The sequence below is a fragment of the Anser cygnoides genome, chromosome 1 (assembly GCF_040182565.1).
Source record: "Anser cygnoides isolate HZ-2024a breed goose chromosome 1, Taihu_goose_T2T_genome, whole genome shotgun sequence".
NCBI lineage: Eukaryota > Metazoa > Chordata > Aves > Anseriformes > Anatidae > Anser > Anser cygnoides.
This window is the reverse complement of record NC_089873.1, coordinates 182,691,020-182,717,228: the sequence shown is the minus strand read 5'-3', so window position 1 is coordinate 182,717,228 and position 26,209 is coordinate 182,691,020. Positions and strand designations below refer to the sequence as shown.

The window sequence follows — 26,209 nt, the reverse complement described above, 5'->3', positions numbered from 1 at the left end:
GGTAAAGACAACTTAAATTTGAAAGTCATTGTTGGAAAAATAATGAGGTGGAAGTTTATTTAATAAAATACACTACATTTAGTAGTGAAAGCATTGTGTGGGATGCCCATGTTCTTCAAAGCTTATGTTTCTTAGGGGGTTTGCTGTTCTGGGGAAAGCATGCATAAAAATATGTATAATTCATGTAGAAATTCGTTTTACCACAGTGGAGTAATTGTGTAGACTATTTTACCTACACGTACTTCTTATTACTGCACAATTCTTCTTCATTTTTTTTGTGGTCTCAATAAAACTTTGTGAAAGCTGCTAAGTATTCAAAAAGCATAAGTGAGTTCCCAATACAAAGCGAAGAGAAATTCAAAACATGCTTACTGTATGCCTGGCCTGCCCACTGCATATGAAATGACTTGCAAGTTAGCAAATATTAGTATGAAGAGCACTTTAAAAACTACATTACCCCAGCTGTTCCCAACTTATGATTCACATGCCAGAAAAGATCTACAGAGCCATTCCAAGATTTCCAGTGTCTCCACGAAGTGTTTGGAGAGCCGACAGCAATTCAGAACAGCTATAGACACTACTTGTGTTCTATTTACATGTACAGATTTTGTATTTATTTTCTAACTGATTTCAATAGCGGAGATGTGCACACTTTGCTGAAAAACAGATCTGGAGGAGGCAGCTGCTAAGACACACGATGCATTCCTTTTTGTAGGAGCAGTACAATGAGACAGGACTTCTTGTACTATTGTAATTGTTTCATTACTCAGCTTTAACTGGGATTTCAGCCTTTTCTAGGAAGAACTGTAGCATTCAAAGGACAATTTCAGGGACTTCGTTTAGTTTAAAAAGATCTGCCAGTCTTTTTGGGTAGTCAGCCATTACTAAGATACCGGCAGACTATAACAAAGCATCTCAGAACAGACTCAAATACAGAATACCGACCTTCAAAGTAAAAAATCTCTTTAAAAGCTTTACAAAATATTATTCATAAACTGGAAGCAATACCAGCTAAAAGAATAGCCCAACTGCATAGAAAGAAGTATTACTGAGTAGTTACAAAGCCATGCAGTCAGAACACTCTGGAACTGTGCTACAGCTATTTGTAAAAAGGATGCTATTCTCATATTGGAGGTGTAAAAACAAACCCATAAACACACTTCAACAATATTCAGCAGAATAACTGCGTTAATCAAAACTCACCTTTTGCCAGCAAAAAAGTAATCCAGTAATTTTTTAGGACTAATACAGAACTGAGTTCAGCAGAAATCCTGTAAATAGACAAAAATAAAGACTCCACATTAACAGTTCTGTAAAACTAATTTCTGAAAACATGCTTCAGTCTATGGAACAATTTAAACAGCATGCAACATTTCCCATATAGTTAAGCTTATTAATTATTACATTCCCTACGCAATTAATACTACACGTGAAAAAATTAAGTCTTCTGTAAAGCCATTCAAGAATCAGGAAACATCTGTACCATCCTTGGAAAAGAAAGTGAATATGGATAATTCACTTAACTGTTATGAGCTGTTTTCTCTCGTGCCTTTGACTAATGCCCTATTCTCCAGTCACAGCATGAACTCAATCTCATTTGGGAGTTGCTAAGGCATCTTTTCATCCATTCATTTGTTGCTATGATTAGGAAGCTCACTCTCCAAATGTTCCTTTCCACCAGGCCGAGACACCCGCCATTGGGTGGAGATCCTTCATGGAGGAAGTGATCAAAATTTATACATATATCACTTCTGCAGCTTTCATCATCTCTCACTGAAATTCAAATTCCCCACTAAATTTAAATTAAACACATGACATACTATGACTTAGGTCAATCTTAGCAGGTTAAAAGACAAAGCACAAACATCTTGACAAACACAATTTGGAAAGTCAAACTTACTCACTACTGGGTTGTTCCAGATAAATAAGGCCACAAGTCCTAGAAAATAAAAATATTTATTTTTAACATTTCCCTGGAACTATGCAATATCTTTGACTTCAATACAGTAAAAAATACAATAATGTTCTGAGAACTAGCATAAGTTTTAATAATTCTGACTCTCGGAAGAATATTACCAGACCAACTCAAGCCCTGCCAGAGCTGAAATAATGCTATTGCTAAAGTGCTTATGTCAAAGTTTAAATAGCAAACAATTTTAACTTGGTACAATAAAATTTGTTACTATTTTCTTCCAGAAAAAACAGTATTTTTACGTATAGTTACTCAGTACCTTGTAAAACATGACAAAGCAGGTGCCACAGCTGTACAGACCAGTCCATAAAAGATATTTTTAAACCTTTACAGTTTCTGCAGTGTCATTGCAAGCCTTGTAATACCTGATGCTTCTTCCCAATTATTTTAGATACATGTCATCAAGAAAAATTCAGTTTATACAAAAACAAAGCAAGAAAAAAAACAAACTGCAAATCCTTCTGGCTGAAAAAAAAGTTACTGCAATTCAACTGTAGCAGTGTAAAAACAGGGAAAAAAGGATTTTTAAAAACAGAACTTTCTAAACCAAAATTCAAATTCTGTATATGTAAGTTGCACGCATATTAAAATATAGCCAAACAATTTGCCTCTTAATCCCTTCCCTCAGTGATACGCTGGACAAAAAGTTTTGAAAAAATAAGTGAAGAAAGAACTAGGGGGAGGGACACAAAAACAGAGTGTGCCTGTGTAAATATGCAATGATGCTTTTACAGCTCGGTAAAGACTTGCAATAAGTAAAAACTAAACATTAACAACCCGCACAGAACTTCATAGCTTTAAGGCAACTAAAAACTTCACAAAAATGTTACAAATATATACATTACTCAAGCTAATGTTAATGGACTTTGAAAAGAAAAAAAATAAATCACAAGACACATTGGTGCCTTGATCCTATAGTCTGTCTTCAGGTTAAAGAAGAGTGGTAACTTACCAACTTGGAAAAACTGGACCAAAAAAAAGCATCCACTTGGGAATCTCCTGAATTTTAAGTGACACACAGGAAGCTCTCTGCATGCTGCCATAACCAAATTCAATTTATCCCATACGAAGATGAGTGATTTTGAGTGTATGGTCAGCTAAACCACTCGGGAAGGTTTATCTTGATTACAGCTGAGAACTGCTGTTAGAGCAGTCTCTGCAATGCCCCGAGACTCTGGAACAAACAGCCTTCAGTTCCAGATCTGGGACACAGAAACAATCTTATTTGTGCTTTTTCTTTCCAGAGCTCCTAAGAAAAACTCTTGGATCAGGAACTGGGGGGTAGGGCAGTGTAAAAATGGAAACACCGTTAAATAAAAATTATTAGATCGTAAAACAATCCTTCTTACATTTGTAAAAATCTTAAAGCGACTAGCAATCATTTGTCACGCTATTCTTACTGTTGTTTATACTGCAACAATGGGAATGTTCAGAGCATTGGAATAGTTACGGAGTAGAATATAAGATGTGTTTATTCAATGCACATAAACAGCTCCACTTAACTGATCTGTAAATATTAGCACACAGTTGAAATGAGCACTTCTAATACACAATTTGAAAAATACAAATACCTAAACGTTGACCGCCATAAAGAATTTGTTATTTCAAAGTGGAAAACATACACTACCTTTCAAACTTGTGATATAGTGCAAGTAAGACATCATATTTCTTTTTCAGCCTTGATACAGTGCTATCAACTTTAGTGCTTACAGTATCCATGTTAACATCCACTTCTTTGAGAAACTGAAAAAACGTGCACACGCTGAAAAAAAAGATGACATTATTTTAACTCTGAGAATGACTACTCTGAAATAGCTCTTCAAAAAAAACACTAAAAATCATTGCCTTGCTTCACTAGACTTCAACATAGTCTTACTAAAATTAGCAGTGACTGAAAACCTTGCTTTGGGAAAGACTATTTGTTTACCTGGAGCTCCATATACCACTTTGACATTTTCTAGATTTAGAAATACTGTTCAACTAAGTACCACAGGTCTCTACTAACACAGGTTCTACTACAGAAAGAATTTTCTTGGCTAGTACAGATATATTTGGTAGTCCAAATTTGCTAACTAGATACATCTTCCTTACTCTGCCAGTAAGACCATAAACACCCAACACTGACATCTTGACTTTTCTGTTTTACTTAAATGTTCTACTTTAGAAATTGTTCTTATTACTCTAAGAACATAAACCGTGGCTTCATCCTTGGCAAAGAAAGACCTAGGAATTAAAACAGGTGAATGCATTGAATTATATGGAACTTCAAGTCTTCCAGCAAGCATTTGGCAGCAAGGAAATAGTATTGTACAGGAGACCAAAGTCATCCTTGTAATACTATGGCCATCAAGAACGTGTGGTTTTTGTTGTTTTTTTAAACAAAAAATGGCTAAAAATTAATGTGGAGGAAGCTATCAAACATTTTGATTCTTTATCAAAACAGTATTTTGAGAGTTCTGTTTGCTTTGTAATAAAATAAAGTCAGAAGTTCATTTAGAAATTCTTTTACCACGTAATGAAGAAAAAACCTTTCAAATATATTTGTGTGGGTCCAGAGGGCAAGATGACTGGTAGCAATTCTCTGCCAGATTGACTTTATAGCTGCTGAAAAGCCCAGAACTAGCGAGCAATTGAGTATTGCTAAAAGCAAATAGAATAATAGCTTATTCTTTGAAGCCCGAGGGGAAAAAGTGTCTTTCGGTTTGCAGTGTAAGTTAGTCAGGTGAATGCGTTCTGTACTCCAGCAGAACATACTGAACATCACCTCACAAATGTGATTAGATTTCATCCGAGTAGTTTCAAGTCAGCCAAAATTGAACAGATTAAGTTGAAACTTAGGACCTGATCACTGTTCTGTGAGATCATATGAGGAGAAGAGGCATAGAGAAGTCTAACCGTAACTGATGACTCCCAGGAAAAGAATATTCTGGCCCAAATCCGGAATTACCAACCTGATGTGCTCCACATCCTGCCTTAGCCTCCTTAGCATCCTTGGTGCTGCATGCAAGGGGAATGGGTATCTTGACACCCCCCCCCCGCAGCAGGATGCCTAACCCCTGCTGTGTATTCCCATTTTTGCAACACTGTCTACAGATGTGAATGTTTCCCCCCAACAAAAACTTGTAAATTCACTCCCTTGGCTATCACAAAGACAAGGATGGGATGAAATTACAACTGCTACGATCTCCTACCAAATGCCCATGTCCCACACACTCATGGTGAGGCTTCAGCCATGATAAAACCACAGCAATGCACTAAGCTGCTGACAAACACCAGGGGATGATGCAGTGCCTGAGAACATCAGAAGGCTCTGCTCACCCACACAGGGAAGGGTTATTAGGCAGAAAGCACTGGAATCCTGCTCCTTCAATAGGCCTAACACAAGGGTACACCTATTGCTGTTGCCACTTCACTTTACATTAAGAACAGATATACTGTAATCCTCATTTCTCTAATATGAGCTTAGTGAATGTAAAAATATAATGGTAACATTTTCGAGTCAAAAGCATGTAGAAAGGTAAAAAGTTTAAAATGGCATTAAAGTGTTTGAAAGTGAGCAGCATACTGGCAAACAATTTGAATGCTAATTTTTTTCGCCACTTTTTGACTTAGCACAAGCCTAATGTTAATGGAAAGGTTTTACAGAAAATCTTGATATCGAGAAAGAAAGGAAAATATCAAGCATGATTTATACCAAGTTAAATCAATTCAAACTTTATCAAGGACAAGAGTCAAAATTGTCATACAATCATAAGCCAATCTCAGTTAAAGCAAATAAATGCCACTGTTCCCTCAACTAGAATAAGATAGCAAGACTCCTAGTTCACTGAGATACACAGTAACTGCCATAAGTAACCTTCATTTTAAAAATCAAGCCTGATACGCAAAGATTCCCACTGAAATCTAAATTCACAAAAACTTACCTTATGCTTATACTTTTCAGAAGCTCTGTGAAAGTGAACGTCATTTCATCCAGATCAATTGCTACAATAAAGATACAGACTCCCCACGTTTCCTTTTTCTTTTTGTCATAAGCCTTTCAGAAAAAGAGAAAATGGGTTTTATGTGTATTATGTAATACAAGTGGGTGGTATACAGAGAACATTAATTTGTTCACAGTAGGTTAGAAAATGTAAAACAAGAGACGTTCATGCAGACATTCATGTATGATAGCCAGTTATTTGGTAAGTGAAAACCAGTAAAAGTTTTATATTGCAGATGACAGATCAAGTACTCCAATTCTTACTATACAGTACTAAATGAATTTTAACTGTAGCTGTAATTCAGCTAAGCTTCAAAATAAAAGCTGTGGTTCCACTGACAATTTATATAAAGCAGAAACATTTTTTTTTAAATGTACATTAAAATTACGATTTGAAAATAGGAACTGCTTCCCATTCAGGATTACCTGAGGGAGCGAACATCCCTCATCATTCAGTTACACTTCCACTGTTATGGACACAAACTACATTTTACCATAACAAGACACGGGAGGTTAAGGAATGAGGAGAGAAGGATTTGTTCCTTCCTAGAAAGGAGGCAGCCATGAGAAGCAAAATAATTAGAGACAGGGAAATAAATACTCATGAGCTTTATCCTACAACTGGGTCTTAATAGCACAGCTGGACCACAAACATCTCCAGCAAGTCATGGTAGTAACAAACACCTTTAACCTTAAAGCAGAGCCAGGAGGGAGCTGAACCATCAACCTCACACTCTTCTGCACTGCTTAGTTTTAACCCGCTCCCTTCCCTATTTTACTTTTTCCTTCCCCACCACCCCAACTAGGTGTCTCCCAGGCAGTACCTCTTGGAACCACAGGGACCAGTTCAAACCAGCAAATACTTTCGAAAGGCAGCAGGGATAGGATCACACCAGACCTAGCTCCCTCCATCCTACATGGTCTTCCAGAACTACCCCAAAAGCCTCTGTACCCTTGATACCCCTCCACATCCTCACTGGAGGTAGCACCTACCCCTAGTTTCCTCTAGCAGACTGCAAAGCATCTCCATTGTCCTCTCAGCCGCTTTTGACAGACCTCTCCCTCACTCAACGGTCACACACTGAGGTGACAAGAGCACCGTATGGCATCCAGAGCATGGCTGTCCAGCTGTTTCTTCCTGAAGGAGACTAACCCTAAGCAGTCCCAACACAAGTCAGTTCACAAAACTCAGTCTGGCAGTGAGGAAACCAACTCTGGCCCTCTTCTTCATCACTTTAACCATCACTAATACCTTGTCATGTCCACAAATAGCACAAGAACAATTTCACTAACTAACATTGCTAATAAATCTTCTACAATGGCTACTTTTTTGGGACCAGTGTTTACACATTTGTGAAGACTGGCTGGGGCCTCCTCCAAAGCATGAGAAGTTTCATTTGTTGGAAGAATATTAGGTAAGAATTATAGTCTTAGAATATCTCAAGCTGGAAGGAACCAACAAAAATCAAGTCCAACTCCTGGCTCCACGCAGGACCACCCAAAAATCAGACCATGTATGTGGGAGTGCTGTCCAGACACTTACTGAACTCCGTCAGGCTCAGTGCCATGACCTGGAGAGCCTGTCCCAGTGCCCGACCACCCTCTGGGTGCAGAACCTTTCCCTAACCCCCAGCCTGACCCTCCCCTGTCCCAGCTCCATGCCGTGCCCTCGGGTCCTGTCGCTGTCCCCAGAGAGCAGAGCTCAGCGCCTGCCCCTCCGCTCCCCTCGTGAGGGAGCTGCAGGCCGCCATGAGGCCTCCCCTCAGCCTGCTCTGCTCTGGGCTGAACAAACCCAGGAACTCAGCCACTCCTCATGCATCTTGCTCTTCAGACCCTTCACCATCTTTTAGCCCTCTTTTGGAGGCTTTCTAATAGTTTTATGTCCTCCTTATACTCTGATGCCCAAAACTGCACACAGTACTTGAGGTAGTCTAGATCTGAATGCTAACTGACCAGACACCTTCAACAACATGGTAATTGTCAGTTAAGTTACTTTCTTCCTACATTCCTATTTGAATTTTTCTATGAACTGTGACACCTTGTACAGCAGATAATTATTTTGAAAGAAGCTCCTAACAGACTGAGATGCATTTGATAATACTTAAAGGAATGCATATTAGTATCAACTAGCCATTGTTTTTTGTTTATTGGAAGCTTTCACCTTTTAGACATTTCAGGTACCATTATGTACCACCAGCAACCTACAGATGAGGCAAAAAAATGTGGGAATCCTTGAGGGGATTTTGCATATAACAAAGGCTTTGTTAAGAAATGCACTGCCACCGTCTCAGACAACTTCAACACTCCTTTGCTAAGAGGTAAAAGCCACAGAACATAAAAACAAAAAGCATCCTATAGGATGGGAATGGTTTCTCCTGTATTAGTGTCTGTGACCCATTGAAAAAATCTTTAATGTTACCTAGTTAGCTACTAAGAAGGATGACTATTCACTTCCTGAGGACGACACCATCAAGGTTGATCTTGTTTAATAAGGAAGTCCTTCTCACTTTATGCTCCTGCAAACTCAGATCATGGCACTGCTCTATAAATACAATGTTTTGTAGGTCAGGAAGACTGAATGTTAGGAAGCAGAGCCCTTTTTCCTAGTATGTTGCCTACAAAAACAAGGTTAGCTCCTTTAGGAGGCTTAGCTCTACACAGGGAGGATGAATGCTTGAAGGCTATAGCAATGGTTTAGTTGGTAAGAGCAAGGTCTGGTTTTGCAAGAACAATCTTTAAACTCACCCCAAACCATACTGGTTTGATGAGAACAGCTCATTTATTTCTACCATTAAACAAGATGGCAGCCTTTCAATCCACTAGATTCAAACTACTACAGCAAGTCAAATTCTAGTTATCTGGACTATCCCCATATCCACTGCTGATGTTACGTGTTGTTTTGGACATCTTCTCCTCAACCAGACAGATGTTGAACAAAAATTCCACAGAAGCCAGAATAAACTAATAGATTATGAGTATTTTTCTACTAGCAAAGAAAGGTGAGCAGTACCTGAGCGTGCCAACCTCTTAACATCAGCTGAGTGATGGAGAACAGGAAAAGAAGCCAGACCACCAGGCTATGTATACACATCATGGGATTAGAAGAGGGGGAGAAGAGGTAAGAGGAGGTCTTCCCATTACATCCAACTGCTGAGTGATCTCCTTTTCATATTCCTTCCCTCCCAAACCATACAGATGTTTAAGTCATTTCCTATACAAACTAAACGAAGCCATAGAACAAACTGCAGCATCATCACCCAGTTCAAATACTTTACGAATGGCATACCTTTAGACAAGCCAATCCCATGACACAGATAAATGGTTTGTTTACAGTTAAAACCAGACAATTCACCCCAGATAGACTTACTTGAAGGCACAGGAACATATATAAGACAAATTCACAGCCAGAAATTCATTCCTGAGGGTTATCTTATTGACCAGTCTGACTTAAGCTCTTTGTTGATACAGCTCCACTACAGAAAATGGGCAGGACAATGACTCAATGTTTGCTCTTGACTGCCAGTCAGTTCAAATAAGGTAACTTCTAGTAACCTCATTTCAACTCATAAATCAAAATCCATTAATCACTAACTCAAAGATTATTTAGCACTCAACAGTTCACACAGGAATTGTTTATTTGCTTTTAAGCATTCTGGGGAAATCAATGCTGTAATATTCAGGTAATATAGGTCAGTTGCATTAAATCAATCTAGTTTTCTGTAGAAAAAAATCTAAAGCTTTACAGAAAGTCTTTCAATATTTCTTATTCTGCAGTTACTATTACTATTATTTAATCTTTTTTTTTTTTTTAGCAAATCATCAGTTTGCCTAAATCTAGTGAAAACAACCTGGACAACTGGCTTAAAAGGCTCAAATTGAATTACTGTGCAATGGGATCATTGCCTCTCTGCTTTCCAGATATTGCTGGAAGTTAAAGGCACCAACAGAAATAACTTCAGTTCTCTACCTCAAAATGGTCTCCAGTGCTACAACAGATGCAAGGAAGAGATGGTAACAGGAAATCTCAGTTCTAGTCTGTACAATTAGAGATATTTATTATGAAAACTGTTATCAGTGTTGGCAGAATGCCTACAACAGTGACCCAGGAATAGAGACTTCTGATGATGTTGCATAAAAGAAGGCCAAGAGAAACATAGATGAGAAGTATACAAATACAGACAGGTACTTTAATTAAATGGGATGTCACACTGAAGCCTTGTTTTATTAACGGGAACACACAGAACCAAAATCTCAGCCACCACATTTTAATACACGCAATTACCTAGATGGTGTGAGAAAGACTCTCAGGTATGCTTATGATTACAGGTACAAGATGGCAGGAAAAAAGATCAAGAAGCGCTCACAATAAGAAACTTAACAGATTTAAGACCTGTAGAAACAAATTTATAGGAAAAAAATCTGAAAATGAGTGAAGTGCCCACTATCTACATACAAAAAGTTCTGTGTAAAGACAAATCCTCTATTTTTTCAACAGTATTTTTTTTCCCCCTATTAAAAATTTGACAAGTCAAAAAGAGTACATGCCACTTAATTATGCTTTTCAAGTGCAAGAGCAAAACACATACATGCACTGGATCTGCTGTTAAAGTACTGAGTATGACCAGCTAGAGGCCATGGTGATGATTTATATTTGCTATGGGACTTTGAGCAGTTTTTTATGTTTTATTTAAAAATAAAGGATACTACAAGACTCTGCTCATCCAGCTGAAGCAGCAGATTCAGATTCAGTTTTGCTGCAGTTCTGTAAGAGACAAAGCTCCAGCCAGAAAATACTTTATTAGCTTGTACATTTTGTGCTTTTCCTTAAAGTAAGAAACCTCTGCATGTCATTAACATGAGGAGTAGGTGGTTTATCAACCATAATATTTTCTTTTTCATGATACTACAACCAAAAAGATTTAACTTACTCATGAAATTTTAGAGGTTTGGAACATGTCACCAGCTGATCAGCTTTTCTGTCTGTCTAGAGCAACCTTAAATAAAGCAAGAACTATTTTGTTCCTCCATTTAGGCTGCAGTTCATTTTTTACGTTTTCTCCACTAAGAAAATAGTTCTACTTGAGTCAATTAAGTGCTCTGCAGTATCCACATAGCAGTCAACAGAGTCAGAACATAAGATGTGCAACCAGAAACAAGAAAAGATGACAAGAGGGCCAGGTTTCTCAAGTAGTTCCATAAACAGCAAACAAAATGCAAAGCTTTTACCCAGGCATCACAAACTGCAGCAAGTTGGGCAGCTGAAACACACCAGACCCTATTTCTCAAGGTCCTTTGCAGACTCCAATTTCTATCAGCTTCCTAAAGCACTGATTTTCTTTGCAGAAGTTTGGTTCCAATTTAGTCAACATGCCCATCTGTTCCTCATATTGATTCTTTCCAATACGTTAAGCAATAATTCACTTTATTTTTCCTGATAACCTACTTCAGATTCGCAGGTTGTTCTCTGCCTGAACAGTAGCAGAATATAACAAATGCCCCAAACTTTCTCCTAATAATATAAGTATGGCTTCCAGGACCTCTCCTAAGCTTTCTCACACCAAAAACCACATACTGCTGAAAAGTATGTCAGTACTTCCACTAAATCTATTCACTCCATCTGGAGTTTACAGGCACTACTGATTCATAATACAGATCGCAGGTGAGTTACACACAACTGGAGTACAAGGGTCCCCATACAGGAAGCCAATTTGCTAAGGCAACAACTGTCAATGCGTAAGAGTTTTGTAATGAAGATAGCGAAGACAACACTAAACCAAACATTTTCTTTACCTAAGTAACTTGGTTTGGTAAACAAGATTAATGACAGAATGAACAAAAGGCTTTGTGTGACATTAATGCAAAAGCCTTATTTATATATGCACTACCATGTTTGCAATAAACTTGCACTGGAGTTCACCAGATACAAAACAGAATTTAAAGCACAAACATCTTTCTGGTTATGCATCAGATAACTTCTTTCATACCATATACCAGCAGTGCTGCACCTCTGGAACCAGCATTAGGGATTTTGTCTCAGAGCTCTCAAGTTACGATCGTATCATAGAAGAGTGCAGTTCAACTCTGGTTGTCAGAGGAAAGCTTTAATGTTCTCTGCTTAGGAAGGAAAGCCCCATCATCTTTGCAATGTTTTGAACAATTTCTCTCTGCAGATTTAGCATTTCAAACTACACGCTGGTCTCATTTTCCAGAAAGACATGTTACAGGAGGGACATAGCCATGCTTTCTCCTCCTACACACCCCCCAGCAGGGTTCAACTGTTTCAAGGATTCAAGGTCCAGCTGCATAACCTTGAGTCAAACCAATGAGGAAACAGAGAAGCTGAGAGCTGTAAGAAAGCTACAGTGTGGACCATGCAAGATAAAAAAGGTAAAGTTACAGAGAGAAGTAGGATCATTAGTAGCTCAGATTCAAAAGGAAAAAAAAAAGTCAATACAGAAAGGTGTAATATCCTAAAAGGAAAAAAAGCAGCAAGTCAGTTTTGGTGGTGTTGGGGGATGACGGCATGGGGGAGTTATTTCAGGGAGCAGCACATACCAGCCTTTTTCCTCCCAGCTGATGCCTGCCCGTCCAGCAAAAACACCTTAAGTGTCATCGAAGTGCAAATACACTCGGGCTCATAGGTCATTACATCCTAGCTATCTTTTGTGTGCTTGCCAAAATAGTAACTGTAATAATAATAAACCTTGTTTGCAGAGTCTCTTTGCACGTGGCTATGTGTACCCTAAGCAACCCAGAAGGGGCAGTTAATAATAGATAATTTTTACTTGAAGTTACTAAACATCCATTAAGGATGTATCGTGTTCAGACCAGGTCAGAGCCCACATGTGCACCCTGAACCTCTATCATTGACACAGTCTTTTGTGTCTCAGCCTCGCTGCCTCCTTGCTAGCACTGCAGGTCCCCTCCATACCTTCAGAGGAGGGCAAAACTGAGATCAACGATAAAAAAAAAAAGAGGCTGATGTGATAGTGAAAGTAAGGTTTTATGCTCTGTAACAGGTTAAGATGCAGGATCGTTAGATGCTAGCTTTACTTCCATCAGCGGTCTTATGATTTGACCTGCCTTGAGTCAAACCAGCTACAAGGTGAAGCAGAAGACTTCCGGCAGGCATTTGTCTCAATTTGTGTCCTGCTATTTCCCTTTTCGCTTGAGAAGGGAAAGCAGCTTGATAAGCAGCTTCTGCTCCTGTTCAGAGTTGAAAGGTTAGTACCAACTAGAACATGCACAGCTGATGCTTGTAGGACAAACACTGAGACAGCCCCTCACACCGCACCCCCTTACCGCAGGGAAAAAGGGAGTGGGCACTTAAATACAGCCTCCTCCTGAGTGCTCACAACCTAAAGCAGAAAGTCACACTGCAAAGCCTCGCTCCCCATGATAACAGCCTGACTTGAAAAGAGAAGCAGCAATTAGCCAGGCTATTAATTTGCTTGATTTCAGCCCCAAACGAAGCCTGCTGCTTCAGTTAGAAGCAGCAGCTCCAGCACCTGACAGTTTCCTCATTTCAACACCTTGCTGATATGTCAGAAAGTTTGAGGAAAACATCCAGAACTGCACCACAACATAGCATAGACCTTTTCCTACACAGGGAGTCTCTTAGGATAGACCTTGTTGCACTTGAGCTGCAGGAGAACAAACATTAGTTACACATCACAATGAAGGCCTTGTCATTGTCCTGGTCTGAACAGATAAACAAAGTCAATCACAGAATCACTAAGGTTGGAAAAGCCCTCCAAGATCATCAGGTCCAACCATCCCCCACCACCAATGTCATTCACTAAACCGTGTTCCTAAGAACCAGGTCCAATCTCTCCTTGAACACCCCCAGGGACGGTGACTCCACCACCTCCCTGGGCAACCCGTCCCAGTGCCTGACTGCTCTTTCTGAGAAGAAATGTCTCCTCATTTCCAACCTGAACCTCCCCTGGGGCAGCTTGAGGCCATTCCCTCTAGTCCTATCGGTAGTTATCTGTGAGAAGAGGCTGACCCCCAGCTCCCCCCACCTTCCTTTCAGGTACTTGTAGAGAGCAACGAGGTCTCCCCTGAGCCCCCTCTTCTCCATACCAAACACCCCCAGTGCCCTCAGCCACTCCTCACAGGACTTGTGCTCCAGGCCCTTCACCAGCTTCGTAGCCCTTCTCTGTGCACATCCTCTGATGTGGAAAGGGAGGGTTTCCAAAGCTCTTTATCTTATCCAGCCACTTCTAGATAATCAGTGAAATGACAATTTCACCTGAAAGTGAAATTCGCAGAATTATACTGAAACCTGTCTTGGTTTTTTCACTTGACAGGACTGACTATTTCCGTTTCGGTTCATACCAAGAAGCCTGACTTCGCTTTTAAGTAAGTGCTCCCCGGGGAACCTCCACAACCAGAAAATCTTATTTGTTACAGCAAGAGCCACACAGCCTTTCCCCCACACCGTTTCTGTTCTGCGTCAACAAACTCACAACTGCACCAAGAGCCGCTTTGAAACCGCAGGCAGCGAGGTATCAGCAGCGCACAGCTCCTGCTGCAGGAAAACGAGCAGCGGCCACAACAAACACACGGATGCTAGACCCCAGATGGGGGGAATATACCCAAGTTGGGCGTTTTAGATTTAAGTCGGGTCAGTATCACAAAGCTTTGGTTGGGCTTAAACTGTGTCATAGCCATTCTCTGAGTCAGCAGTAGTGGGGGGGGGGGGGGAAGTGAGGGGAAAGAGAAATATTTTAATCTATTTGCACACCCAACGACTAATGTTGGATAGGAATACCTGAGCCACAAGTACATACTGATTACAAGCATGGAAGGGGAAAAAGTAAGAGTTTGACAGTAAAGTTCACATTTTTCTGCGGCCCCTTTCAGCACCTCCTGAAGAGGGGCATAGCAGGCAAAGCACACAGGGGAACAGGTGGGGATGACCCCTCTACAACTGCCTTTGGGATGCCTGAAATAACTCGCAGAGGGGGCTGCCCACGGGTCGGGGATTCCTGCCGCCGCTCAGGGTCGGCGTGGCGGAGCTCCCCACCCCCTGCCTCCCCCGGGGAGCGGGCTGCCCGGCCCCACGTACTCACCGGAGCTCCATCGGCGGCGGACAAGCTCTCGTACGTCTTCCACGCCTTCTCCCTGACGCTGCCCGACACCTTCAGGGCATCGCAGAGCGCCACGAAGCCGGCTTCCCCGACGCCGAGCCTGGCGAAAACAAGAGCGCACAGCCTCACCTCCGCCCGCCGGGCTAACGGGGGCTCCGCGACCGAGCCGGGCCCGTTAAACCAGGCGCTTACCGGGGGCTGGCGGGCGGCGGGGCGCTGCCGGAGCCGCCGTCGGGGCTGGAGCGCTGGCTGCGGGCGGCGCCCGGCCTGCGGGGGGGCTTGGGCGGCATGGCGCGCCCGGCCGCGCTCCCTGCGCTCCTCTCCCCGCCGCCCAAACCGCGGGAAAACTGCGTCACCACCAGCCGCTCTGACGTCACGTCCGCGCCGGTCGGTGCCCCGCCCCGCCCCTTATCCGTGCCGCTCCGCCCGCCCCCCCCCCCCCCCCCCCCCCCTCCGCCACCGAGCCCGCCCCGGGCTCGAAACCGGGGCGCGGAACCCGGAAGGAGAAGCCGCCCGCCGCTCGGCCAATCGCAGCGCGCCGTTGCTCGGCGCTGGCCAATGGGAGGAGGGCTCGGCTTCGCGCCACTGGAGCCCTGTGGTAACGGGCGGGGTGCCTCGCCCCACCCCCCCCAACCCCTTATCGGGGCAACCGCCCCCCGTCATATATACACATATATACACGTATGTACACGTATATACACGTATATACACGTATACACGCATGTATACACATATATACATGTATATACACGCATATACACATACATACACATATATACACATATATATATGTATATACACATATATACACGTATATACAAATATATACACATATACACGTATACACATATATACACATATGTATATACACATGTATACACACATACACATATACATATATACACATATACACGCATGTATACACATATATACACATACACACGTGTATACACATATATACACATGTATATACACATGTATACACACATACACATATATACACATATACACATATACACATATATACACATATATACACATATACGGATATACACATATATACAACGGTGTGGGTATAGGGGACAGGAATTGAAGTCCTGCGTGGCCACCTCTAAACCTGACGCTCATCCACCTCCCCAGCGCAATCCTGTTTGTAACACCATGCACTGTATCTAACAAAGGAATTTCATCCGGCCTGCGGGATTTTTGGGGGCCGTGAGGAACCTCATGAGGTTCAACAATGGGGAGTGCAGGGTCCTGCACCTGGGGATGAACAACCCCAGGCACCAGTACCGGCTGGGGGTGACCTGCCAGAGAGATCTGCAGAGAGGGACCTGGGGGTCGTGGTGGGCAGCAGGCTGACCATGGGCCAGCAGTGTGCCCTGGTGGCCAAGAAGGCCCATGGTGTCCTGGGGTGCATTCGGAAGAGTGTTGCCAGCAGGGCAAGGGAGGCGATCCGGCCCCTCTAGTCAGCCCTGGTGAGGCCACACCTGGAGTACCGCGTCCAGTTCTGGGCTCCCCGGTACAAGAGGGACATGGAGCTACTGGCGCGAGTCCAGAGGAGGGCTGCTTAGATGAGGAGGGGACAGGAGCACCGGTCTCATGAGGACAGGCTGAGAGAGCTGGGCCTGTTTAGTTCGTACAATAGACTGAGGGGAGACCTCATCACTGTGTGTAAATATCTGAGGGGAGGGTGTCAAGAGGATGGAGCCGGTCTTTCAGTTGTGCCCAGCGACAGGAGGAGAGGCAATGGGCACAAACCGAAGCACAGGAGGTTCCGGCTCAATATTAGAGGACATTTCTTCACTGTGAGGGTGACAGAGCACTGGCACAGGTTGCCCAGAGAGGTTGTGGAGTCTCCTTCTCTGGAGATATTCAAAACCCACCTGGATGTGATCCTGCGCAATGTGCTTTAGGTGATCCTGCTCAGCAAGGGGGTTGGACTGGGTGATCTTCAGAGGTCCCTTCCAACCTCGGCCATTTTGTGATTCTGATGGATGTTGAGCCGATGAGATTCAAGTCCCCATTGCCCCTGTTCCAGATCTTAACATTTACTCCGTCATCTACAGTCACATAACCTACATTTAGAAGGCAGATCACTGCTGCAAGTTAGCATGCTTCCTTTGAAGTTTCTTTATTACGGCAACTCGCTAGTAAAAGCACAGTCGTTGTATGTAGGGGCTCTTGCTACATGCCCACATTTACCATCCATTCGTAAAGCAACTAGTTTTAGTGGCATTGATGTCAAACTTCTGGCTTTAAAAAAAAATATGAGTACAATGGTGGTATACTAAAAAAATTACCAGCCCTTAGGATTCACATGCTTTATTTGCTTGTTTGGGCTTTTTTCTTTTTTCATTAATTTCTCATTTAAAAATAGGCAAACAGGCCATTTTCTGGTTCATAATTATAATTAAACCAATTACAGTAAAGTGAACACAGAACAAATGGGATTTCTGAGGTAAATCCACATACATAAACTCCAAGCGAAGTGTTTGAATTGCAGACTGTAGGATTCAGACATTCCTGTAATTCTAGCAGGCTGTAACAGAAACTTTACCCTGCTTCTCAGCGCATTTCAAATACTTCTCAGAATTTAATATTTAATATTTTACTTCTCGATGATACCAGATGGCGTGGAAGGTTCAGAGTCTAGGTCTGCGCATGATCTACAGCCGAACCACGGACAACCGGGCAGATCCACCAGCTTGGAAAAGGGAGCAAAAACCCTAAAGCACAGAAGAGCCCATTGCCCTCTCCTCGTCAGTGGCTTTCAGAGCACGGAAGAATTCAAGATGAGAGCAAAGCATCCCGGAAAACTCGGTGGCAGCCAGTGGAGACCCTCCCAGCTGTCAGCAAGGAGGAAGCACGCCCTCCTGGGTAGCTGCCCTCGCAGCTGCGTTAGCGTGCTTTCAGAGCCAGGCCCCAGATCACCCGAACGATAGGCAAAGAATTTGTGCTGCTCTCATCACTCCCTGGCTATTACTGCTTAGGGAGCGGCACGTTCTATTAAAGAGCTGACAACCGGTGTCGGCGTAAATGCTTATTTTCCGAAATTGTTAGCGCGACGAGCCTCTTCTCGAGTCAAATTTTATGCAGCTTTTCATCAAGCAAGGCGCTCAGGGCTCCCCTCCAGAAGCAGGTACAACCAAAAAATAATCTCAGTGCTTCATGTTGCAGCTCACTGAGAACCAGAGGCAGCAGATGAATCGAGGTGCAGTAGCCTTTAATCCATCCCAGAGCCTCAGATATAGCAACTACACCTAAACTGCGTGAGGAAGATCTAACGTGTATGTAATAAGAAAGGCGTATGCATATGTAAAGCTGTATGCAAATTGCTGCATTTTCTTCCTTGCTAGACATTTGAATTTTAATCCTGTATTTTAAAACATTTCCTTTTAAATGGAGCCTTTTGGCTTTTGGGATACAATGGCAAAGGTAAGAAGAAAAGTAGTTCTTAGTGGGAAAAAAAAAAGAAACACTGCAAAATCAAATTAGGTATTAATCATCTTTTCTCATCAAACCTGACATTATATTTGTTCTAAACATCTTGGCACAACAGCTTTTGAAGTGTAGGTCATACACAAACGGCAGTCTGCGAAACCTTGCCCAGTCAGGCAGTCCTGATTCATTGTTTCCAGCTGCTAAACAATCTTAAGTAATTTCATTATCTTAATTCTTTCGCTTAAAAGTGTTGCTATAGTTTCAGAGTAATTGCCAGTGGAAATAGAAATCATTCTTTCATTACAAATGAAGCCAAGCCTTTTTATTTTGACTCTTACTGCTGAGATAAGGTAGAAGTTTGTTACGTTTTTAGTTGCCATAAAAGTTAAGTATTTGTGATGGGGAAACTTGATTTAAGTGCACCTCATGGTCTACCAAGTCTAGCTTCTTATTTCCACATTAGCCAAGACCTCTACCACCTAAGTTACAATTCTAATAAAGCCATTTCTTCTGCAGGTACATGAAAGAAATGTATTTTCTGCAGCCACTGAACTGGGAGCATCTGGATATTAGTCCAAGCACTAGGTATTGACTGAATTTTTGCTGGAATAAAGCTCATGGGCTGTAAAATTCAGAGATTATTAAAATGTCTTTAAAGAACTAGAGTGGGCAAAAAAAAAGGGCAAGCTAGAGCTGAATGATTTCTCTTGTATTACCTGTTGATAAATAAAGTGTCTATTCTTTTCCCTAGGAAACCACAGGGAGTTTTGTGAGAACACAAACCCTGGCCAGGCAGCAGGGTTATAATTTTCCTCAGCCAACCTTTTCTGTGCAGGGACATCCCTTGCACCGTGCAGCAGCCACCAGTCCGTGCCACCAGTGTCACCGGGAGCCCAGCAATCCCTCCCAAAGCCCCAGCACAAGCGCTGGCATGGGCAAGGAGCAGGTATACCTTAAGAAACAGGCCTTAACAAACGCTTTCATGGAACAGCCGCCCAGAGCAACAGACAAACTTAAATGACAGTCGCATTTCAGGAGTGCCTCGGGGAGGAAACGGCTACGCTTTGAAACAGCCCTAGCCAGGCCTTTTCAGCTCCCCAGCATGACTTTCACTGGTAACCTGGCATCAGCTCTTCCTTTGAAGTTCGAAATGGTGCAAAAGTGTCTGATTTGTACCCATTTTTGGTGATCTGTTTGAAATACCCTCTCACAGTACCAATGATGCTGTGTAGGTTAAGCTCTTATCTCAGGATACACTGAGAAAGGGGAGAAAGAATGTTTCTGAGACTCAAAATATGCTTGTTTATACTGTACCTAGACTGGCCCCAATATCATTGTATCCTATGTAAAGACTCAGTTCAAAATACGAAGGACAGAAACTGTTTCTAAAAGTTTATATTTCTACAGTGATGTAAAATCCATATGGGCCACAAACAAACTTCAATCCATTTCTCTCTAAATGGAGAAGTATTTCTTAGCTGTTGGCTTCTCTAACAGTTCAAAGCCTCTCCCTATACACGTTACTAATAATATTTTCACTCCACATTTATTCACATCTACGAGTGCAGTATGTAGTGCTGGGGTCTCAGTTACTGTGATGAGTCCACAGCAGGAAATCTATACCAATAGAGTGGTTAAGCCCATTGTTAGTGGGGTATTTCAGGCAAAGAGCGTGCACACACTCTTCTCACGTGTTCTGACCGTGACGGCTTCAGAGATCAGAAAGGAGATGATTATTGGTGCTGGATGGAGCGACGTCTGCATGGGCATCACACCTAGATGCAAACCCGCAAGCCGAGCCTTGCACGGGTACTTCTAAGCTCTCTCCATTTGGCATTAGTTAATAAAAGTTTTGTGCTGGTTAAGCATTTTGACCCGAGATTGACTTTTTTTTTTCCTCTTTTTTACTCAGATAACTTCATTTATCTATTTATATAAAATCATTTATAATTGTATTAGGGCCCGATGCAATGCATTGCATGTGCTGGGTGAAAACAGCCACCCGAGTCATGTCCATTTTACAGATTTGTGCTAGCATTGACAAAAAGAAAAATCCCTGAGTGGTGCAATTTATCAAAAGAAGCCCTGGTGCAAATGCAATTACGGCAGAAAAACTAATTGTTCCTGATACAGCTTTCCTTGTTTCTGGAAGATTTTAGGACATAAATGTAAAACGTACCTTTGTGCGCATAACTACATCACGCCATGTTTTGCCACACGGGTACAGTCCTATGTGCCCCCATACAGGTAAAGCACTGCTAACCCCAAGCACATTCTGTCCTGGGGGTTTGTAGGGCTCCCTGCGATCCCTCTGGAGTACAGCTTGTCTTTATTGGTACTGATATTTCAACAGAAATAAAGGTCAACAAGCAAACAAGCCCCAACCCTATTGTTGTTTGCGGCTACGCAGCCGTGTGAATGACCCCATCCCGATCCCTCCCTTCCCGTCCTGCTCAGTCCCAGCTTCTGCTTCCTCTCTGCGTGAGAAAGCGTGCTCCAGCATGGCCAACACCCTGTCCTGCTGCGGATGGTCCCTGCAACAAGGATGTTTCCTCACGTCTCTTCTTCCCAAGACCACGAGAAGTAGAATACGCTCCACTAGAAGTAGTACTCGGGAGTCGACTTGAACCAACAACCTGCAAACCAATGGAAAATGAGTGACCAGAGCTCATGGTCAGCAGATGTGGGTGTTTCTCTGAATTAAGTCTACCTGTGACCTCGTCTATTTGCTAGAAGTGAGCACAAGATGATTAAATTCTTTATTAAGGCTTGGCAGTTAAACACCCTGGTTAGGTGAAGGCATTTTGCACTCCAGCAACACCCTTAGCGTGACAACAGCTCTACAGACTCTTCATTTTTTTCCCTCTAACAGCAAAACATCCTCCTACGACTCGAGCAAACAATGCCAGTGAAAGCACAGCTCTGCTGGTATTTCTAACCACAGGCGTCTGCTAACACAGCCACGGGAGGCTTCCATCCTCCCACCCAACTCACGGCAACAAAAGCAGACGCTCGTCTTGCAGAGAACGCGGCTCTCAGGTAGGCACTTCCATAAAGCCTCTGTTGGCTCCCACAGGACTGATTCAGCTGGAAACCATCTGCAAACGAATGAATCCCGCCCTTGCTTTGTCTCTGCAAGCGCAGCACTTCTGTGCTCCTTGCTGCAGGTAACCCCACAGCTTCTCCTTCCACCAGGTAACCAACCTCTGGCGTTTTCCGTCATTCACACCTTTGGTGCTTTCTTCGTGCCAAAACCTGCCCCTCGGCTCTTCCCGCTGCAAGACTTCAGGTAGAGGATGAGGAAGGACTGGGAGCTTTTACCACGCTTTGCAAGCCCAGATCACGCACATCAGCTGGGGACCAAAACCTTGCTGAACACCAGAAGCATGTGGCACACAGAGAGCAACACAGCCCCCTGCACAAAACAAACACGGTGGCAGATGACAGTGGTGCTGCTCTGTTTCTGCTCCTTTGGTGACAAGCTGACTCCCAGCACTAGGATTCACTAGTCTGCAATGTTTGCAAAGATATTTGTCCAAAAATGTCATTTTTACACTATCACTTTCCTGGAATCCCTCGGGCTTGAAATGTAGTTTCCTTCAGTACAGCACAGCTAGGTTTGTTTATCATCCCCTTTTTCAATTAGAAAAATAAAAAATAAAAAACAGAAGAAGAAAGCCCAGGCAGTTCAAAGAGTTATTTTTTTCCACTTTTTCCAAGAGGGCAGAATTTCCATCAGGAGCTTTTTCTGGTCTCAGGGTGTTTTAGGTCTTCTTCTCATACAAACTGCCTGGCATTTAATAAGATGTGAGCACCTGCCAGGAGCTTTCCTTCATTCAGCACAAGTTTCTCTCTTCTCCAACGCTTATTTTCACACTGCTGATAGAAATAAATATCCCTCCGCTGGTCAACAGATTCAAAAGCTATTAGGGACACAGGTGTGCAGCATGTTCATGGGAACCTTCGGTCGATAAGAACCAATCTACTTCTCCCCACCACCTCCACTCCTTCCTGGCTGGTCTCTCCATCAAAGGATGCTCCTCAGATCGCAAAGTTTCTTGCCGAGTTTTATTTGGAAAACAAGGTAAAGACGGTGAGAGGCTTGCTAAAAATATATATAAATAAAATAAGTTCCGTGTTTAATTTATGGAAAAAATTGGGGTGTGGACCCGATGATCTCTTGAGGTCCCTTCCAACCCCTACAAATCTGTGAAAATAGGAATGGCATGCCCATGAAAAGGTAGGAAACATGCTTTAAAGTTCTTCAGTACAAATCTCAAAGACTGAAAGAATAACCATTTCCTGACATACATTTGACCTTTATGCAAGCACACGATTTCAACATCCTGACTGTCTATAGCTGAAGTTTTCCCAGTGGATTTTCCAGCTTGCTTAGACCTACACCAAAGTGTAGCTATGTAAATTTAATTTATACGTAAACATCTAACCTACATCTACATGAAGTTTTAGTTGACGTTCATGACTGACATCCACCACCAAGAATGGATTAAATAACTTTCGGAAAGTAACAATTACACTTTTCATTTTTCATACAATGCACCTATATTAAACTGCAAGTGAAGCCAAGTGCAGAAGAAGGAAAAATGTGTTATTTAAGAAACTTCCTTTAAAACAAATTATTTTATCTCAGTCCAGACGTTCACAATAGTAGGAAGTGGGATGATAGCATGTTTACAATTATATAATAGCTCCAAAACCACTAAAGCATCCTCCCACTGTATTAATAAAAGATGAAAAATAAGATCAGTCCTAAGCCTCTTGACTGAATCCACTTAAGACAAAATATTTGGACACCTATGGTGCATATTATTTAAAAAAATTGGTTTAAGCAGCTGATATTTTATTAAACATTCCTACTTTCCTGATAAATCAACGCTCATAATTTGGTTGGAAGGACAAGCAGGTCAATTCCCATATTGTGAAAGCTCAGAAGTGGATTTTGGGGGAGATTTTCCAGCCTTGGTTTTGGGTGTTACTCCCTTTTTTCTTCCTCTGTAAAATTTTTCTCACAGCCAGCTTCAAAACCACAGGTAATAGGATACATCCTGTCCTGTACTCTCTCCCATAGGAGTTGCCATGCAAAGATCCCAACCATATCAAAAATTTCAAACTCACTTTAAGAACAATAGTTTAAGTGCAAATGGCACGATACAGACTGGTATTAGCAATACTTGAGCTAGCTCAAAATGAACCGGCAAAGCTCAAATGGTGCAGTCCAGCATCATGCAGTGGTGGTTAATGTCCCAGAACCAGATAGTGATCAGCCCCACTTACGCTGCTTATACGGATTCTGGATTCAAGGTTGGCTTGGAGCAGCCCAAGAGAGATGGTTGATTTTCCAGGGTCAACACCTCCAAGTTTGAGAATGGTCCATTCTCACTTGGAAAGTCAAGTAACGGTGGCAGGAGGTCTGCATGGGAGAACAAGGAGCTCCTGACAGAACTCAAACATAAAAAGGAAGGGTACAAGAGGTGGGATCAGGTCACCCAGGAGCAACATGGAGACACTGCCCAAACAGGGCAGGAATGGGGTTAGGAAAGCCAAACCCCACCTGGAGTTGAATCTGACAAGGGACATGAAGGCTAACAAGGTGGGCATCTGCACATACATCAACAGCAAAAGGAAGGCCAGGGCAAGTGTAGATCTGTTGCTGAATGGGACAGGGGTCCTGGTGACAAAGAGCATGAAGAAAGCTGAGGTACGCCCAGTGAATGGCATCTCAGGGAAAGGCTGGGGTACTCCCAGGTGGCACCTGAGGGCACGGCATGGAGCTGGGACAGGGGAGGGTCAGGCTGGGTGTTAGGGAAAGGTTCTGCACCCAGAGGGTGGCTGGGCACTGGGACAGGCTCCCCAGGGCAGTGGTCATGGCACTGAGCCTGCTGGAGTTCAAAAAGTGCTTGGATAATGCTGTCAAATGTATGGCCTGATTTTGGGGTGGTCCTGTGTAGAGCCAGGAGTTGGACTCGATGATCCTTGTAGGTCCCTTCCAGCTCGGGATATGTCTTATTATTGGTCTTTACTGGCAAGATCTATGTCCAGGAATTGCAGGCTCCCAAGATGGAACAGTGAAGCCTCGAGCAATAAGGACTTACCCTTGGTGAAGGAGGATCAGGTTATGGAATATTTAAACAAACTGGACATATGTAAGTTTACAGGACCTGATGGGATGCACCCGTGAGTGCTGAGGGAACTTGCTGATGACATTGCAAGGCCACTCTTGATGATCCTTGAAAGATCACGGTGATCAGGCAAAGTTCCTGAAGACTGGAAGAAAGCAAACATTGGTCCCGTATTAAAGAAGGTCATGAAGGAGGATTCAGGAGCTACAGGCTGGGCAGCATCACCTAGATTTCCAGGAAGGTGATGGGGGAAGTTATCCTGGAGGCCACTTCTGAACATTAGCAAGACAAGAAGGTGGTTGTGAGTAGTCAGTGTGGTTTTACAAAGGAAAAATCGTGCCTGACCAACCTTACTGCCTTCTGCAACGAAATGTTAGTAGATAAAGGGAGAGAAGTGGATTCTGTTTATGTTGACTTTCTCAAGGCTTCCAACACTCAAAGTGACGAAGTACAGACTAGACAAATGGGCAGTAATGTGGACTGAAAACGGGCTGAAAAACCCAGCCCAGAGGTTTGTGATCAGTGGCATGAAGTCCAACCAGAGGCCAGTCACGAGTGGTATACCCAAGGGACTACATACAGTACTGTTTCGTAGGATGATCAGTGGCCTGGATGACAGGACAGAATGCACCACCAGCAAGTTTGCAGATGACACATAACTGGGAGGAATGGTTGATAGACCACACCGGTGTGCTGCCATGCAGGGGCAACTTGACAGGCTAGAGAAATGGGCTGACAGGAAAGCCATTAAGTTCAGCAAGGGAAATGTGAAGTCCTGCCCCTGGGGATGAACATTCACCAGTACAGGCTGGGGGACACCCAGCTGCTGGAAAGCAGCTTTGCAAAAAAGGACCTGGGGGCTCAACAAATTGACCACAAGCCTGGAATGTGCCCTGGCACCAAAGACGACAAACAGCCTCCTGAGCTGTGCTTGGAAGAGAGCTGTCAGTAGGTTGAGGAAGGAGATTCTTCCCCCCTGCTCAGCACTGGTTGGCACATCTGAAGTGCTGGATCCCATGTATTTAAGGGATGGGATTAAGGGATTTGAACATCTGACATGAGAGACAGAAAGAGCTAGGACCATTCAGCCTGGGGAAGAGAAACTTCAGGGGTTTCTTGTATGTGTAATATCCATATACATGTATGTGTATAAACACATGATTGAAGCAGTCATGAGACAGAATTCTTAGTAGGGTCCAGAATCAGGATGAGAGACAACAGGCACAATTTGAAATACAAGAAATAGCATTTATAAACATACTTTTTTTTTTTTTTTTTTACTGGGAGGGTGGTTGAGCACTGGCACAGGTTGCCCAGAGAGGCTGTAGTATCTCCAACCTTGGAGATACTCAAAACCCAGCTGGACACAGCTCCAGGTTGACTGTGCTCTGAGCAGGAGGCTGGACTAGATGATCTCCACAGGCTCCTTTCAACATCAGCGATTGAGCAATGTTTTGAAAATATGTACAAACTTCACAGTGTAAGGTTGTCCTTTCCCTACATATTTATTCAGGCTGGAATAGCGGTGAACTGGATGCTTTAGTAATCTGTGCTTTGTCTTAGTTATGCACAAGTC

The 26,209-nt window shown here is 42.9% G+C and overlaps 1 protein-coding gene and 1 long non-coding RNA gene across 5 annotated transcripts in view; one reads left to right on the top strand and one right to left on the bottom strand.

Annotated features, from left to right (window-relative positions):
* RB1 (RB transcriptional corepressor 1) overlaps positions 1–15,481 on the bottom strand; it is an 82,049-nt gene extending 66,568 nt beyond the window's left edge. For 2 of the 4 annotated variants that reach the window (XM_048046559.2, XM_066988886.1), the window contains exons 1-6: positions 15,242–15,481; positions 15,032–15,149; positions 5,896–6,008; positions 3,600–3,734; positions 1,901–1,939; positions 1,204–1,271 (exon numbers count right to left, since the gene is read on the bottom strand). In XM_048046559.2, coding sequence (XP_047902516.2) covers positions 1,204–1,271; positions 1,901–1,939; positions 3,600–3,734; positions 5,896–6,008; positions 15,032–15,149; positions 15,242–15,339 — 571 coding nt within the window. In that variant the 5' untranslated portion in view covers positions 15,340–15,481. Of the gene's footprint in view, positions 1–1,203; positions 1,272–1,524; positions 1,582–1,900; positions 1,940–3,599; positions 3,735–5,895; positions 6,009–6,947; positions 6,967–15,031; positions 15,150–15,241 lie in introns of those variants that run through there. The other 2 variants (XM_013179557.3, XM_066988884.1) reach the window with 2 other exon arrangements.
* A 2,721-nt stretch (positions 15,482–18,202) lies between these two features.
* On the top strand, positions 18,203–20,038 carry LOC106035027 (uncharacterized). Its single transcript, XR_001206466.3, has 3 exons — positions 18,203–18,339; positions 19,010–19,078; positions 19,245–20,038. It is a non-coding gene; the product is annotated as an uncharacterized lncRNA (long non-coding RNA).
* Positions 20,039–26,209: the final 6,171 nt, after the last annotated feature.